This window comes from Fringilla coelebs (assembly GCF_963513975.1).
Source record: "Fringilla coelebs genome assembly, chromosome: 6".
Taxonomy (NCBI): domain Eukaryota; kingdom Metazoa; phylum Chordata; class Aves; order Passeriformes; family Fringillidae; genus Fringilla; species Fringilla coelebs.
In genome coordinates, this window is record NC_140034.1 from 53,400,010 (window position 1) to 53,415,980 (window position 15,971).

Here is a 15,971-nt window from a genome sequence, read left to right on the forward strand (position 1 = left end):
GATGGCTGAGCAGGGGCTGGGGGCCGCTAATGGAGGGTGGGGAGAGAGTGAAGTCAGCCCTGGAAGCGGTTCAAGGAGGGGAATGAGCTCCCGGATGGCTGCAGGAAGGAAGGAGGGAAGGGGGAGCCAGCCCCACACCCACACAAACACCATCAGTGGGTTTTTTTTTTATTCAACCCGAGTTGCCATGTGAACAGACCCAAAATACAAAAAAACAACACCAAAAAAAACCAACGAGGGAAGGAAAGGAGAGAAACCCAAGTGTTTAGAAAAAATAAATTGATGGAATACAACGGTGAAGGACTGAGGAGGCACCTCCTGCCACCATGGTGCGCTGGGGGGACAGGGGAACCTGGCCCTGCTCCTATGTGGGAGCCATCCAGAGCCCGGGACCCGGGTTCCTGCTGCGGGCTGGCCTGCCCAGTCCTCTCCTCTGGGATCCAGCCTGGAGCCAGCTGAGATGGCGCTAATCCGAGCCGGAGGCAGAGTCCTCTGAGCTGGGGGGCGGGCTGGCAGCTCCCTCCTCCTCGGAGTCCTGCAGGCGGGGGACAAAGAGGTCAGCAAGGGACAATGAAGACAGCGCAGTATCCCCCACTACAGCGGGGACAGGGTGATGGTGGTGCCTTGGGGACACACTGAGGGATGTCCCCAAGGACATGAAGTACCAGAAGGACCCAGCCTCTCCAGCAGAAATCACCAGGATGTGCCCCAAGGAAGAGGGCCCTCCCAGACAGTTGTTTCCCAGGGAAGAGGGACCAGGACCACCCCTGTTGTGACCCCACCTCCTTCTTGCTCTCTGCAGAGGAGCTCTCATCGCTGGATACGAATTCCTTGCTCTTGAAGCTGTCACTCATGCCCTTAGCCGGGGACTTGGAGGATGAGGACTTGGAGGTGGCACCTTTCTTGTCCCCTTTCCCCTTCACCTGCTTTTCCTGCTTCTTCTTCTTCTTCTTGGACCTCTCCCTGCACAGGGTTGAGTGAGCAGAGGGGAGAGGAGCCACATTACCTGGCTGGCCCCAGTAACAGCCGGATTTTGGGGGGCCCAGCCCTGCCAGCCCCTTGGCAGCACACTCACCCCCTGTGGCTGTCGGCCTTGCCGCCCACACTGTACTCCTTCATGGCCTTCTCGTAGTCCCGCCTGGCATCTTCTGCCTTCCGATCCCACTCCTGCAGCCAGAGCACAGGGTCAGCGAGGCCCCACCTCCTCCTCCAACACCTGCCTGCACCCCACCCTGCTCCCACTTCTGATCACCCAGCTCACCAGCCCGACGATGTCCCCACCCCTTCCCAACTCCCCATCTGTGCAACTCTAGGCTCCCAGGAGCAAGGAAGAGCCTTCCATAGCCAGCCTCCCCTCCTGTACCAGGCCCAGCTCTACCCTGGGCTTCCCATCCCTCACCTCCTTCTTCTCCTTGGACATGGCCTTCCAGAGCTCCCCAGCCTTCTTGGACAGATCAGTGATGCTGATGCCAGGGTGGTCCGACTTGATCTTCTCCCGGCTGGCATTCAGCCAGAGCATGTAGGCCGACATCGGGCGCTTGGGAGCGTTGGGGTCCTTCCCCTTCTTGCTCTGGGAGGTGGAGAACACCCGTGGAAGCCCAATGCACCCCTTACCCAACACCTCAGGACCGGGCTCTGCTCGCCTCTGCACCCCTCAGCAATCCAGCTGCAGCCCTGGGAGTGGGGCTGAAGGGTCACAGCTGGGGGTCAGGCTGCTGGAGAACAGCCCGACAAGAATCAGGATAGGCTGGGCATGGGAGCAACATGCCCTTGGGAGAGGCTCAGCCTGGACCCATCTGGATGCAGCAACACCAGGCCAGACACCAGCTCTGGCCAGGGCACTGGCAAGTGCTGCAGAGGCTGAGGTGAGGCAGCTGAGGCGGGGCTGTGATCCGCCTGAGCCCGCTCCAAGAGCTGGTCCTGCTCCCACAGCAGCCCCTCACCTCAGGCTGCTTCTTCCGGGGCTTGCGGTCCTTGACAATCTTGGCCTTCTTGGCCGGTTTCTTGTCGTCCCTGTCGCTGTCGCCATCGCCGCTGGAGGAACTGGCCGAGGCGTTGCTGTCGAACCTGAGCGGGGGCACCAGCCTCAGAGCTTCCCCCAGACACCAGAGCCCTGAGGCTTCCCGGGCTGGAGCTGCCCTGCTCCCATTAAGAGCCCTCAGGGGAGTGGCCTTCCACGAACATGGCTCATTGTGTTCTGCTTCCTGGACATTCGGAGCTCTCATGGCGCCAGGGCTCAGCTTCAAGCTTCCCCCACAACTCTCACCCATCCTCACCCCAGCCCAGGGCTTTAACCCTCCTCCCAACTGTTCTCTTTCCCAAAAAGTGCAGCCAAGGCCTCCCCTGGAGCCCTTCCAGAACTTTCTCATACTGCCTGATGCCATTACAATGAAGTGAGCCCAGAACTGCCCCAGCTGCCAAACATTCCCAAACCCAGGGCTGTACATTCCCAAATTGAGGTGATCCCAGTCATACTGCGAGCATCTCTCAATGCTCATACAGCCCTAGAACAGCACCTTCCTATGGGGCTTTTGGATAAAGCCCTGCCTGGCCTCTACTCACTCTTCAGCCACATCATCATCCTCTTCTCCAGGGTTGAAGGATGAGTCTGCAAAAGAAAGCAAGGGCTCAGTGCTTCAGATCATCATAGGGAGCAGGAGCTGGAGCACCATGGCAGTCAGCCCCAGCCCTCACCTGTCTCCTCCCCAGAGCCATCACTGCTGTCATTGGCATTCTCCTCCCGGATCTTGCCCTCCTCTTTCATCCTCTCCAAGTAGGCATCATGCTGGTCCTCGTCAGAGTCAGCATATTCATCATAGCTCTGCTTCATTCCCTGCAGAGAGGTGGGATGAGAGCTGCTCCCTGTGCTCCCCTCTGGAGCATAGTCCGCGGTAAGCACAGCCCTGGGCATGCACAGGCCAGGGCACAGACACAGCCATGTCCCCTCCTACCCCCTTCAGGGCCCCAGAGAGAGAGGGGCAGAGCAGTTATGGAAGTTAGGTGGGCCCCTGCACACCACACTGGGGTTACTGGGTTAGTCAGAGACCACCACAGCCATGCACAGGAAACCTGCACCAGGAAGAGGAGGAGGAGAAAGAGGAAGGGATATCGCACGGACCTTTTTCCTCTACAAGGGCAAGGAGAGAAAAGAGAGGTGAAAAAAGGAGGGAAAAGCAGATGGATTCTGGGAGAGGGCAGCACCAGTGGGCGCAAGTCCAACCCCATTTGGCTGATACCTCCTTCAGGCCCCGGTTCTTGATGTTCAGCTTCTTGGCATTGACGAAGTCAAAGAGCTTCCCGTACTCCTCCCTGTGGGAGAGGGCATGGTCAGGCTGGGGGTGCCAGGGAGCCCCAGTGGGCACAGCCAGACCCCACAGCCCACACCCACCTCTCAATGCTGCTGAAGGTGTACTGGGTGCCCTGCTTGGTCTCGATCTCGAAGTCGAAGGAGCGGGTGGTGGTGGTGCCGCGGGCAAAGTTGACGAAGGAGATCTCGTCAAAGCGGATGTGCACGGGGGGCTTGTGCACATAGATGAAGCCCCTCTCCAGGGGGTACAGCAGCCCTGAGCTGGCCTTGTAGGAGCAGGTGATGCACTGGGCTCCAGAGTGTCTGCAGGAGAAACACTGCTTTTCGTGGGGACAAACACCCTCCCCGTGCCCAGCCCTTGCAGACAGGCCCTGTTCCCTGGCACAAATCACACAGAGAGCCCCTTCCCCCTAGCCATGGGAAAGAGGTGGAAAGAGAGGGACTGGCCCTGCAGCTGCTCACCCCTGGAAGTTTCCGGGCACGGTGATCTTGCGGTTCACCAGCGCCTTCATCACCCGGCTGACCATCTCATAGAGAGAGCCTGACATGTTCTTGGTGAGCCGCCCCTCAAAGCGTTTCTCCACCTCCTCCCTGTGTGGAGGGAAGGAGCGGAGAGGTGAGAACAGGGTCCAGGGTGTAAGTAGCTCCCTCAGGATCCAGGGAAGGGTCTGGGAAGTGGCATGACATCAGAGAACTCACTCATTCATGTTGAGGGTCAGGGAGATGTCCTCATCCTTGGAGAAGAGCAGGATCAGGAAGTGGTAGCGGGTCTGACCTTGCTTTATCGGGGGGTCCAGGCTGATCTGGAAAGAGAAGAGGAGGTGAAGACATGAAACCCCCCCCAGAGCACCCCCAATGCCCGTCCAGGGGAGGGCCGAGCCATTCCCACTCACCACGAAGAACATCTGGCGCTGGTCCTTGTGTGGGAGCAGGAAGAGGCGCAGCACAGTGGTGTAGGGGATCTTGTAGTCAAAGGTCTTGCCGTGCAGGTGCAGGAAGGTGGGGTAGATGCGGATGTCGTAGCGCCCACGCGGCGTCAGGCACTGCAGCTCCCGGAAGATGCAGATGGCATCTCCGGTGGCCTGGATCACGTCCGCCTTGGACAGCACGTTCTGGGCAAAGGCCTGCCAGGGGAGTGGTCACAAAGGGTCCCTTGCTGCCAGCCCCCGCCCTCCTGCCAGCCCCACGCACCTCCACGGGGTCCACGCCGTCCTCCTGGGTGGGGGGCACATAGAACCGGACCTCCATGAGGGAGACCTCGGCATCGTCGTTCTGGTGGAACTCCAGCGTCACCTCGTTCTTGCCCGTGGTGCACTGGGACACGTTGCTGAGTGGGATCTCAAACACCGGCTGCTCTCCGATGTCGAAGGACAGCAGCTGCCCTGTGGGGACATCACAGCCAGCTCAGAGCTGCACCCCACAAATCCCATCTCCAGACACAGTGTCACTCCTCCCCCAAAGTCCAGCAGTGCCTCTACTCTCATCACTGCATTCCCACCCTCCAAAATCTCCAGGCTTTCTCCCTTCCGGCTGCATCCCTGGAAATTGACACTGATCAGAAACACACAAAAAGGAACTATCTGACCCCATGAGTCCTGGTCCCTGAGCTGGAGGCACATCCACCAGCTCCCCTGGCTCCCTGAAGAACAGCACACATGTGCAGATTCCACACCAAGCATGCCCCCCCTGGGATCAGGGCCCTCCGGCTCTCCTGAGATGGCAAATGTCCTCACTGTCCCTGAGGACATCCCTAGAAAGCAGCTGCTCCTAAGGGAATGACTGTGGAAGCAAAACAGCCACACTGGTGGGAATATCCCAGCCCACGGCCTCAGGCTAGCACTGGAACTCACCTCCAAACCTCACTGTGCCCCAGTTCCAGCCCTTCACACAGAGATCCTTCTCTGCAAGCTCCAGGCAATAGTGGGCCTTGAAGAAATCTGAGAGCTTGTCAAATTCCTGGGTTGGGCAAGAGGGAGGCAACACTGTCAGGAACCAGCAGTGCCCAGAGCCCTGGCTGACACACAGCCCCTGGCCATGGAGATGCAGGGGGCAGAGCTGCTCTGGGGCTGGCAGGGAGCACAGCCGGATCTGGGACGGGGCCAAGGCAACGGGAGCAGGGAACAGGGACTCACCGACTCCCGGAACCCGTCATACTTGTAGACGTGGCCGTTCTTGGTGAGCAGCTTGAGGCCGTGCCCCAGCGCCACGCGCCGCCACACGCCCTCGGCCAGCTCTGAGGCCTGGATGTTGTCCACCTTCCCTGTCTTGCTGTTCTTGAAGATGACGCCCTGCCGGCTCAGCCGCAACCGCCCATCATTCTGTGGGAGAGCTGGGCATGAGGGGACTCGGCCCCATGGAGCCATGGAGGAACCACGGCCCCGCTGGGTGCTCCAGGCACCCACACAACAAACCCCCCACCAGCCAGCCACAGCTTCATCCCCCACACCCTCCTCACCACACAGCATTCGCTCCCCCCATCCACACCCCAATGCTGGAAGTGCCCCTGGGGCCATCCCCATGTCCCCTCGCTTACCATGGACCCCTTCACCTCCTGGTAGATCTCGTTGAACTCCAGCGTGTCGGCCATGGCGGCTGCGGGGTGTGGGAGGGGACTATCTCAGGGGGGTTCAGCAGCCCCCCCAGCTCGGCATGCCTGGGGCAGCGGCACAGGAGTCACTCACGGCAGCTGTGGGAGGACAGCGGGTGAGCCGGGCTGGCGACAGGCTCCTGGCCTCCCCCAGCGCCCCCAAAACCAAACCTCGCCCCCCCAGACTGCCCGCGCCCCAGCCGCGGACGCTGCCTCTGGCGGTGGCACCTGACTCACTGACGAGGGCGACCTCCGGCCCACCTCGCCCCTTCCCCAGCTGCGCCGTGGCCGCAGGGCCGCCCCTTCCTGCAGCCCTCGGCCACCGCTGTGTCATCGCACCTCTCGAATGCCTCCACCCCTGCCCTTCCCCTCCCTGATGCGGCCTCTCCGCACCCCAAAGCACCCACCGCACCCCCAAACTCCTTCCGAGCCCGAGCGCCCAAGCCTCCCCGGGCCTCTCCCCAACCCCGGGCCTGCCCACCCGCCCCGAGCCTACTTCCATCTCAGGCCTGTTCCCGCATCCCAGCCCGGCCTGCGCTGACTCCGGGCTCCTCCCCGAGATCCAGGTACAACCCCCATCCCCCGGTAAGCCCGCCCAAGCCCCCCGCACCGCTGCCACCGGCGCCGCTTTTCCCGCCTGCGCAGCGCGAACCGCGCGGAGCCGCAGCCGCCGGAAGTCGCGCGACTTCCGCCATGGCGCCGGTCCGTGCTGACGCCCCCTGGCGACGGGGCGGGCCCGTGCAGCGCTCTCCGCCGCACCGGGGGCGGCCCCGCAGGGTGCCGGAGGCCCCGCCCACATAGGTGCGGGGGCGGGGCCAGAGCGGCGAGACTCCGCCCCTCGGCTGCCGCTCTGCCCCGCCCAGAACCATAGAGAGAAAGGGGGAGAGACCCCATTGGCCAGTACGGGGCGAGCCCCGTGACGTCACCTCGTGTGGGGACAACCCCCCCCCCCTCCCCCCCAAAACTCGGGGTGCCCTAAAGTGTCGGAACCGGACAATGGGGCGGCCCAGAGCGAGGCACCCCCGAAATCGCACGCACTGGGCTCCCCCCTCGTGCTGCCCTGCAGGGGTGTCCCCCCCCCAAACCAGGCATCCCCAGTCTGGGGCGCACCCCCCACGTGCATCCCAATGTGAGGCTCCCCGGTGCTAGAATGGGTTCCCCGTTTGGACCTCCCCCCCATGGGGACCCCGGGGAAGGACCCCGCCTGCACCCCTCCATCCCCCCAGGAATGGGGGGGCGATCCGTCCCGTCCCCCCGGGCCGTGCCCCCGCCCCCGGCCCCCGCCCTGCCCCCGCCTCCGCCCGCCCGCCCGCACCGCCCTCGCTGCCCGCACCCCTGCGGGTGCTGCCCACGCCCTCCGGTACCCGCACTCTGCCCGTGCCCCTGCCGGTACCCCTGCCTGCACCCGCGCCCGTCCTGCCCTGCCCGCATCCCCGCTCACTGCTCGCACCCCTGCCCTGCCCTTCCCGCATCCCCCTCTGTTCCCGCAGCCCTGCCCGCCGCTGCCCTGTCCGCAGCCCCGTCTTCGGCCGCCCCCGCGCTGCCCATGTCCCTCCCGCGCTCCCGCACCCGCTGGGTGAGCGACTTCTTCTCATACGAGACCACCAAGTCGGTGGTGGTGAAGAGCTGGGTGGTGGGCGTCGTCAACCGCGGCGTCCAGCTCCTCATCCTCGCCTACTTCGTCGGGTGAGCCCCCCTGGCAGCCGCCGGGACAACCTCCGGGCACCTCTGGGACAGCCCGCCCCGGGACATCCCCCGGGACACACCCCCGAACCCTCCCCGGCAGCGCGGTGACTGTCACTTGCTGCTGCAGGTGACACCCGGGGGTGACGGTGTGTGGCATGGGGTCACAGCGAGGGGACACCGGGCGGCGGCGCGGGGTGAGGGGGTGGCCAGGCCGGGAGTGATGGAGCAGAGGAGGGACGGGAGAGCGGGTGGCAATGTGTCAGTGCCGGGAATTCAGGTGCGCCGGAGCAGGTGACACGACGGGGACAGCCAGGAGAATGTGCCGGTTGACAAGGCGGGACAGAGGATGTCGGTATCGGTGACACAAGGGGGACAGTCAGAGACCGTGCCGGTGAGGCTGACAGGAGGGTGGCAGGGCAGGTGACATGATGGGGACAGCAAGGCGTCGTTACGGGTGACACAAAGGGGACAGCCAGGAGAGCATCTCGGGTGGATGATGGGAAGGGGACAGTGTGGGTGACACCGCGGGGCAGAGAAGCTGCTCGGCCCCAGGGGATGACAGAAGGGGATGACCCGTGCTGGGGTCCCTGTCCCCGAGTGCTCCCGGGGGATGACAGCAGCCACCGGCGCGGGGATGACAAGCCGCAGTCGGGGACCGGCAGCCGCTGGCGCTGACAGCTCCGGGGGCCGGGGGTCACGGGCAGGTCCGGGGGGTGCCGGTGGTGTCTGGGGGTGGCGGTCCCCAGCGTCACCCGCGGTGCTGTCCCAGCTGGGTGTTCCTCCATGAGAAAGCGTACCAGGTGCGGGACACCGCCATCGAATCCTCCGTGGTCACTAAGGTGAAGGGCGTGGGGCGCTACGCGGGGCAGGTGATGGACACGGCCGACTACGTCACGCCTCCCCAGGTGAGGACCGGGGGCCGGAGGTGTCGCTGAGGGGCGCGGGGCCACCCCCGCCTCAGTTCCCCCCTCCCCGGACGGGTCGTGTGACAGCGACGTCCCGCAGGGCACCTCGGTGTTCGTGGTGGTCACCAAGCAGATCCGGACCGAGGACCAGGCGCAGGGCGTGTGCCCGGAGGTGCGGGGGGGCAGGGGGCGCTCGGGGGGACCCCTCGATGAGCCCGTCGTCTCCGCTGACCCCCGCTCCGCAGAGCGAAGCCGCGTTCCACTGCTCGGCGGACCGGGACTGCCGGGAGTTGAGCCCGGGCACGAGTAACGGTGAGGGACCCCGCTGGGAACGGGGGCTCAGGGGACCGAGGGACGGCGGGGAGCCACCACGGGCGGGAGTGAGGGCCCCTCGGTGGGCGGGGCGGGGCTCTGATGCGGGAGCTGGAGGTCTGGGGGAGCAGGGGGTTCAGGGTCCCAGGGGTGCTAAAGGGGGTCCGGGAATCCCTGGGGTGCTGACAGCGATCTGGGGTCTCAGGGGTGCTCCCAGGGGTACTGGCAGCGGTCCGGGGGTCCCAGGGGTGCTGACAGAGTTCAGGGGCCGAGGTCCCAGGTGTGCTGACAGGGGTTAGGGGTCCCAGGGCTGCTGACAGGACGCTGCGTCCCCTACAACGCGACCCTGCGCACCTGCGAGATCCAGGGCTGGTGCCCGCCCGAGGTGGACACTGTTGACGTGTAAGTGGGGCCGGGGGGACACAGGAGGAGCAGGGGACATGGCCCCTGCTCCCCTGCCCATGTCCTCAGTGTCACCCCCTTTCCTCTAGCCCTGTCATGCTGGAAGCTGAGAACTTCACCCTCCTCATCAAGAACAGCATCCGCTTCCCGCTCTTTGGCTTTGAGAAGTGAGTGGCACAAGCCACGGTGGGACACGGGGGAACATGAGGACAGGGCGTGGGGTAACACAGGGACATGGGGACAGGGGACATGGGGACACAGACAAAAGATGGTGGGGAGATACTGGGATGGGAGTCCATGAACCCCAGACTGCTGCCTGATGGCACATCCCTCCATGTCCCCCGTGTCCCTCTGTGTCCCCAGGACCAACCTGCCACCCCCTGGCAGTGGGGTGGAGCTGGGCCGGTGTCGCTTCCACCCAGAGCTGCAGCCCCTGTGCCCCATCCTGCGTCTGGGGGACGTGGCACGTCTGGCTGGGCAGGACTTCCCTGCGCTGGCTGCCACCGTGAGCGGGGACACAGGGGACACGGGAGGCACGGGGGAAGAATGGCATGGGTGTGGGGACATAGGGGTACAAGCAGGTGGGATATAAGGGCATAGGGATGTGGCACTTGGGGACACAGAAATATGGGATGTGGGTCATGGGGACATGGGACATGGGGTGGGGGGATATGGGGTGGTGGGATGTGGACATGGAAGATGGGGACATGGGCTTGCATAACATGGGGACACGGGATGCAGGGATGAGGGATGATGGGAACAGGGCATGGGGATACAGCAACACGGGACAGAGTGATGATGTGAGGCTTGACACAGGGACATGGATGGGGTTTGGGATGTGTGACATGGGGACATGGGGTGTATACACATGGAGATTCAAGACATGGGGTGCAGAGGGATATGGAGCTTGGGGAGATGAGAATGTGGGATGTGGGTTCATAGGACACGGAGCATAGGGCCATGGGATGCAGGACTGTGAAACCGTGGGGACTTGGCGCCATGGGGCCAGGGTCCGTGGTACTGACGCAGGGCTGGGGTAGGGGGGGGTGCTGGGGATCAAGATCGGGTGGGTGTGTGACCTGGACCGGGCCTGGGAGCGCTGCCTGCCCCGCTACTCCTTCACCCGCCTGGACAGTCTGGCCCGGACCCCTGCCCCTGGATACAACTTCAGGTATGGCCAGGACACACAGGGCACAGGGGTGTACGCTGCCTGGCATGGCTCCTGTCCCCATGTCCCCATGTCACCGTGTCACCACAGGCACGCCAGGTACTACCGCTGGCCCGATGGCTCTGAGCGTCGCACCCTCATCAAGGCCTTTGGGATCCGCTTTGATGTCCTGGTGTATGGCAGTGTACGTGTGGGGCCGGGGACTGCGGGGTCACAGGGAGGTCGGGGACTCTGGCCAACAAGGGCTCTGCTCCCCCAGGCTGGGAAGTTCGGCATCGTCCCCACCCTCATCAACACGGTGGCTGCTTTCACCTCCATCGGTGTGGTGAGTTGGGGACGTTCTCAGCCCCGGAGTGGTGACATCTCCCAGGGCACAAGGGAGAAATCCCATGGCTGCGGGGCATGGGAATACAGCACAGCTGCAGGGTGACAGTGGTCTGGCTCTGTGGGGGTACAGGGGTGCTCCACAGCATGGGGCCCCCCACCCCAACGCTGCTGCCCCCAGGGCACGGTGCTGTGTGACATCATCCTGCTCAACTTCCTCAAAGGCGCTGAGCACTACAAGGCCCGCAAGTTTGAGGAGGTCAGACATGGGGCCGGGATGCCCTGGGGATGGAGACACCTCCGGGGGGCTCGATTGGCCCCCCCGGCTGCAGTGACTCACCCAGTGCCCGTCCCCTGCCCCACAGGTGTCAGAGGCCGGCGTGCCCACCACTCCCTCAGCGTGTCCCCCCGGGGCGCTGGGGACCTGCTCCCGGGACAAGCAATCCACCGACTCGGGCACCTTCTCCCTCGGCCTCTAGCGCTGGGGGCCATGGGGCAGCCCTGCCTGTCCACCACGCTGTGGGGCAGCCCACAGCCTGGCGAGGGGCTCGCCGGGACCCCCGTCGGGCTCCTATTGCCCACCCAGTCGCCAGTGCTCCCCCTGTGAGCCCCATCAGCATCTGACTGTTCCCAGTGCCCACCCCGGGTCGTCCCAGCACACCCCAGTGTCCCCAGTGTCCATACGAGGTGCCCCAGCCCTGTCCCTTGCCCCCAGGGTGCCCCTCCCACAGCACCTCCCTGTCCTTGCCACCCCATGCCCCCCAATAAACCCGTGGCTCGCAGCACCCACCCGTGTCCAACCTTGGGGGGCCGCGGGGAAGTTTGGGGGGGCCGACGGGCAGGGTTGGGGTGCGGGAGCAGAGGGAAGAGGGGTCAGGGTGCTGTCCCTGGGACGGGGGACACCGCGGGAGGAGCTGCCAACAGGAGGAGCACTGCGCCCGCAGCGCAGCCCGTGGAAGGGGGCACAGAGGGACAGGAGCTGTGCCCTAGGGCTGTCACTTCCTCGGTCGGATGTGAGTAACTGTGGATTCGGAGGAAGCTCCCGCATCCCTCCTCGTGCAGGGCCAAGCGCTGCCCTTCCTGCTCGGGGTGGGGGGGGGCGTGAGGTCTGGCTCCTCATCCCGCCCCGTAGGGGCTCCCACCCCAATTCCCCTGCGGAGCCAGTGGGGAGGGACGCTGTGAGCCTGGCTTGTTCCCAAAGGAGCCGCTGGTGTCAAGTCCTGGCCTTCATTCCTGGGAATGACAAACGAGGGTCCCGGAGCCCCTCGCTGGTGCCCAGGGCAGGCCCCGCCCCACAGGGAGAGAGGCTCCTGCCCTCCCCCCGCTGCAGATAGCGGGGCTCTTTATCAGCCCCACGGATTCCTTATCAGCCCAGCCCTGGCCACCCACCCACCACCCGTAGCCACCACAAACCCAGCCCGGGGGGCTCCGTCCCCGGCGCCGAGACCAACGGGACCCCCTGGGTATCACCGAGGGCGAAGCATCCCAGCTTCCAGGACAGCGAGGGCGTGACCGGGACACTCAACCCGCAGTTTTTGGAAAGGAAAGAGACTGGAAACAGATTCGTGTGCGGCGGCTGGAAATGGATACTTGTGCCATGTTCCAATTAGGACACAGATAGCTGGGAGTGTTATTAATAACAATTAATAGAACTGCTCATTAGCGGTCCTGCTCATTAACGGGGCTCCGGCCAGGGCGGGAGCAGCCCGGGGAGCCTCGCTGCGATCCCGGGGGGCTCATTAGCAGTGCCGGTGTTTCCCCGTTAATGTTGCTAATTAGCGGAAAGGCTCGAGCCGTGTGTGCGCTGGGGACTGCGGGGTTCCGGCCCTTCTTCATTCCAGCTTGGGATTTGAACCGGAACTGGGCACTCTCGAGGTTCTGCCACCAGTTTCAGCTGTTTCTGCCTTTAATACCTCTCTTCCCGCATGCCGGCTGTCCCGGCACTGTGGTACGGGATCGCTCCTTATCTCCAGCCGGGTTTGCTCTCCTGGCTGACGCTGCAGCTCTGGGTGTCTGGTTTGGTGCCCCCACCCCCGGGGCCCCTAACCTGCACCCCCATTTACCAGCCCCTTTGCCCCCTATACCACTCTGCCTCATTTTGGAGGCCCCTGTGAGCGCCCCCCCCCCCCCCCCCCCCATTTCAGCCACTGAATTCCCCCACGACCCTTCCTTCACACCTCTTTGCTGGTAGAAGGGCCCCACTGAGCCCGCGGGGGGTCCCGGGTCTCTGTGCCCCCTCCCACCAACCTCCGTCCCTGCACTCGGGTGTTAAACCTGCCCCTTCCCACACCCCCTCCCGTGCTTCATCCCCCCCTTCCGCGCCAACCCAGGCCCCAGCCCGCCCCCCCCCCCCCCCCCCGTGTGTCCCGGGGGATTTGGGGCTCTTCAGACCTCAGTCTGCAAAGTCCCGCTCGGCTTCTTCGGTTCTTTTCCCCAGAGCTGGAACTGTGAGAGTTCAGTCCCAGTGGGACAATCCCAGACCACCTCGGGGGGCTTTCCTCCCCCTCCCAATGTTTATTTGTGGGGTGGGGGGAAGTTTGCTCCCTCTTGGCTCAGCGTTGCCGCTCCATGAGCAACCCGCGGAGCTGGGGCACACCGAGAGCTCCGGTGGCAGCCGGTCCTGTGGCAGCTACTGCCCTAAAATGGTCTTTTTACAGCGTGGGGGGTCCCAGAACCCCCCTCCCTACCCAGGATTTTTGGTAAATGTATAAATCTCCTCGACACGTTGTGCTCAAAGTGGGGCCCCGGAGCTGGGGGACCCCCCGGAGCTACCGCTGAGTGCACAGCGAGGCAAAGCTGGGGAATCCCAAGTGCCAAATGCAAAATGCCAAATGCACACCCTCCCCCCCGCCACTGCCACTCCCTCCAATGTGACACCAACCCACAGTGCGACCCCCCCGCTGCCGAGTGCCCGATGTGACACTGCCCGTGCGAAATGCAGCCCCGATGTGTGACACCCCGGCGCTGAATGCGGCACCCCGAGGTGAAACCCCAAATGCCGGCTGAAGCCTCCCCCGTTCCTGAGCTCCCCAGAGCAGGTTCCCAGTACCGAACGCCACCGTGGCGGGCGACCAAACCCCCCGGGCGTGGCGAGGCCGGGGTTATCTCGGGGGTCGGCGCGTTGACACGCGGGTGAGAGCTCGGTAAAACCCCCCGGGCAGGAGCCAGATGGAGGTGGGGGGAGCTGTGAAGTTTCCCACGGGGGCTCCCCCCGGCCCTGCCTCCTGCCCTGTCCTGCCCGTCCCCTCCAGGAGGAGGGCGGGGAGGAGGAGGAAGGGGAGGTAACGCGGTGAGATTCGCTGCGGGGCCGGAGGAGCGGGTGAGCCCGGCATGAGCTGAGCGGAGCGGAGCCCAGCGCCGGGATGGAGGAGGCGACGGACGCCTACACCTACGGTTTCGACAACGATACGGACTGCGAGTACGCGGAGTGGGGCCCCTCGCTGGCCCTGCTGCCCACCATCTACCTGCTGGTCTTCTTGCTGGGCACCACCGGCAACGGGCTCGTCCTCTGGACCGTCTTCAAGGGCGGCCGCGACCGCCGGCGCTCTGCCGACACCTTCATCGCCAACCTGGCCGTGGCCGACCTCACCTTCGTGGTCACCCTGCCCCTCTGGGCCGCCTACGCCTGGCTCGGCTACCACTGGCCCTTCGGCACGGCCGCCTGCAAGGTCAGCAGCTACCTGGTGTTCGTCAACATGTACGCCAGCGTCTTCTGCCTGACCGGCCTCAGCTTCGACCGCTACCTGGCCATCGTCCGGCCGCTGGCCACCGCCAAGCTGCGCTCGCGGGTCAGCGGGCTGGTGGCCACCGTGGCGCTGTGGCTGCTGGCCGCCCTGCTGGCCCTGCCCGCCCTGGTGCTGCGGCGGGCGGCCGCCCTCGGCGAGGACACCAAGATCACCTGCTACATGGACTACGGGGACCTGGCGGCGCAGGGGACGGAGGGCGCCTGGGAGGTGGGGCTGGGGCTCTCCTCCACCGCCCTGGGCTTCGTGGCCCCGTTCGCCGTGATGCTGACCTGCTACTTCTTCATCGCCCGCACCGTGGCCACTCACTTCCGCCGGGAGCGGGCCGAGGGGCCCCGCAAGCGCAAGCGACTGCTCACCATCATCACGGTGCTGGTGGCCGCCTTCGGGGGCTGCTGGCTGCCCTTCCACCTGGTCAAGACCCTCTACGTGCTGATGGACCTGGAGGTGCTGCCGTGGTCCTGCGCCCTCCACACCTTCCTCAACAACCTCCATCCCTACTGCACGGGCATCGCCTACATCAACAGCTGCCTCAACCCCTTCCTCTACGCCTTCTTCGACCCCCGCTTCCGCCACGCCTGCGCCGCCCTCCTTTGCTGCCGGACCCCCGGCCCCGGCCCCGAGCGCTCCGCCAGCTACTCCTCGGGGCACAGCCACCCCCCCGGTGGCAAGGGGGGCCCCGGCCCGGGGGGCAAGCTGGACCCCGCCACCCAGGAGACGCTCTTCCGCTCCTGAGCCCCTCCCCGACCACCCCCGGCGCCCCCCGAGCTGGTCTACTCGGGGGGAACACCCTCCTCTGCCTCGCCCCAAAGCCTGGCTTGCTTTGGGGATGCCCCGCTGGAAAGCCCTGCTCGTGGGAAGGGGAAACTGAGGCACAGCCGGGGATGAGCCCCTGGGGGGCTCAGGCGGGGGCGGCTACCCCAGCACCCCCAGGGCTTTGTGTTTTGTGACAAATAAATGAATTTTGGTTAAAAAAGGAGCAGGGTGTGCGTAGTTCCCTGGGGGGGCTGGGGGGATGTGGTGGAAGGGAGGATGGAGGGGTGGGGGTGTGAAGGATGGAGGTTGTCTGTGAGCAAGGGTGCAGTGCGTGTGGGGGATGTGTGTGCACTACGGGGCATCTCTGCCTGCGATGGATACTCCTGGTCTCTTCCTGAGCAACACTTTGGGAAACGCAGGAAAACCTCCATCCCAACCCTTCGGGGCATTGCAGCAGGGGGGTAGGGGTGTTTGACCCTTTCGGGTGGGCACCTGCCTGCCCCAGCCCCCCAGCTGTGATTGTATCAGTCAGCAGCACTGAAATCCCAAATCCCATTTTGGGGCTTTTTTCCTTATCTGAGGCTGGGACGAGCCCCGGGTGACTCAGCTGGGCGTGCAAACGGGACCTGGTGCTGTGAAACACCCAGACCTGAGGGATGGGGACATGGCACCCCCCGGGTGCAGATGGGGACACGGGACCCTCATGGTATGAAGAGGGACACAGGACCCTCTGGGCACCGGTCAGGACCCCGGCTCACCCCAACCAGGATTTGGATGAGCC

The 15,971-nt window shown here is 64.7% G+C and overlaps 3 protein-coding genes across 3 annotated transcripts; 2 read left to right on the forward strand and 1 right to left on the reverse strand.

Moving 5' to 3' along the window:
- Nucleotides 1-155: 155 nt before the first annotated feature.
- Nucleotides 156-6,605, reverse strand: SSRP1 (structure specific recognition protein 1). Its single transcript, XM_084207746.1, has 17 exons — nt 6,505-6,605; nt 5,841-5,993; nt 5,440-5,625; nt 5,158-5,263; nt 4,499-4,689; nt 4,201-4,431; nt 4,007-4,110; nt 3,770-3,898; nt 3,389-3,610; nt 3,237-3,309; nt 2,695-2,833; nt 2,563-2,608; nt 1,944-2,067; nt 1,400-1,570; nt 1,076-1,167; nt 783-963; nt 156-535 (listed from the first exon to the last, which is right to left on the reverse strand). The coding sequence occupies exons 2-17, from the start codon at nt 5,892-5,894 to the stop codon at nt 467-469; spliced, it is 2,118 nt and encodes a 705-aa protein (XP_084063872.1). The 5' UTR covers nt 5,895-5,993; nt 6,505-6,605; the 3' UTR covers nt 156-466.
- Nucleotides 6,606-7,440: 835 nt separating this feature from the next.
- Nucleotides 7,441-11,170, forward strand: P2RX3 (purinergic receptor P2X 3; the record flags this gene model as incomplete). The annotated part of the gene is made up of 12 exons (XM_084207812.1): nt 7,441-7,580; nt 8,350-8,485; nt 8,586-8,657; nt 8,731-8,797; nt 9,106-9,199; nt 9,289-9,366; nt 9,563-9,704; nt 10,240-10,370; nt 10,458-10,551; nt 10,627-10,692; nt 10,873-10,950; nt 11,057-11,170. 12 exons carry the CDS (start codon nt 7,441-7,443, stop codon nt 11,168-11,170), a joined length of 1,212 nt encoding a protein of 403 aa, XP_084063938.1.
- Nucleotides 11,171-14,010: 2,840 nt separating this feature from the next.
- Nucleotides 14,011-15,301, forward strand: APLNR (apelin receptor). The gene has a single exon (XM_084207214.1). It carries the CDS (start codon nt 14,054-14,056, stop codon nt 15,167-15,169), a length of 1,116 nt encoding a protein of 371 aa, XP_084063340.1. The 5' UTR covers nt 14,011-14,053; the 3' UTR covers nt 15,170-15,301.
- Nucleotides 15,302-15,971: the final 670 nt, after the last annotated feature.

Bases quoted from the DNA above. Each gene is read 5' to 3' on its own strand.
- SSRP1 (XM_084207746.1), bottom strand. From the start codon at position 5,894: ATGGCCGACACGCTGGAGTTCAACGAGATCTACCAGGAGGTGAAGGGG. The intron at 5,626-5,840 runs GTAAGCGAGGGG...GCTCTCCCACAG, and splicing joins AGGAGGTGAAGGGGTCCATG to AATGATGGGCGGTTGCGGCT. The intron at 4,111-4,200 runs GTGAGTGGGAAT...TTCTCTTTCCAG, and splicing joins AGCGCCAGATGTTCTTCGTG to ATCAGCCTGGACCCCCCGAT.
- APLNR (XM_084207214.1), top strand. From the start codon at position 14,054: ATGGAGGAGGCGACGGACGCCTACACCTACGGTTTCGACAACGATACG.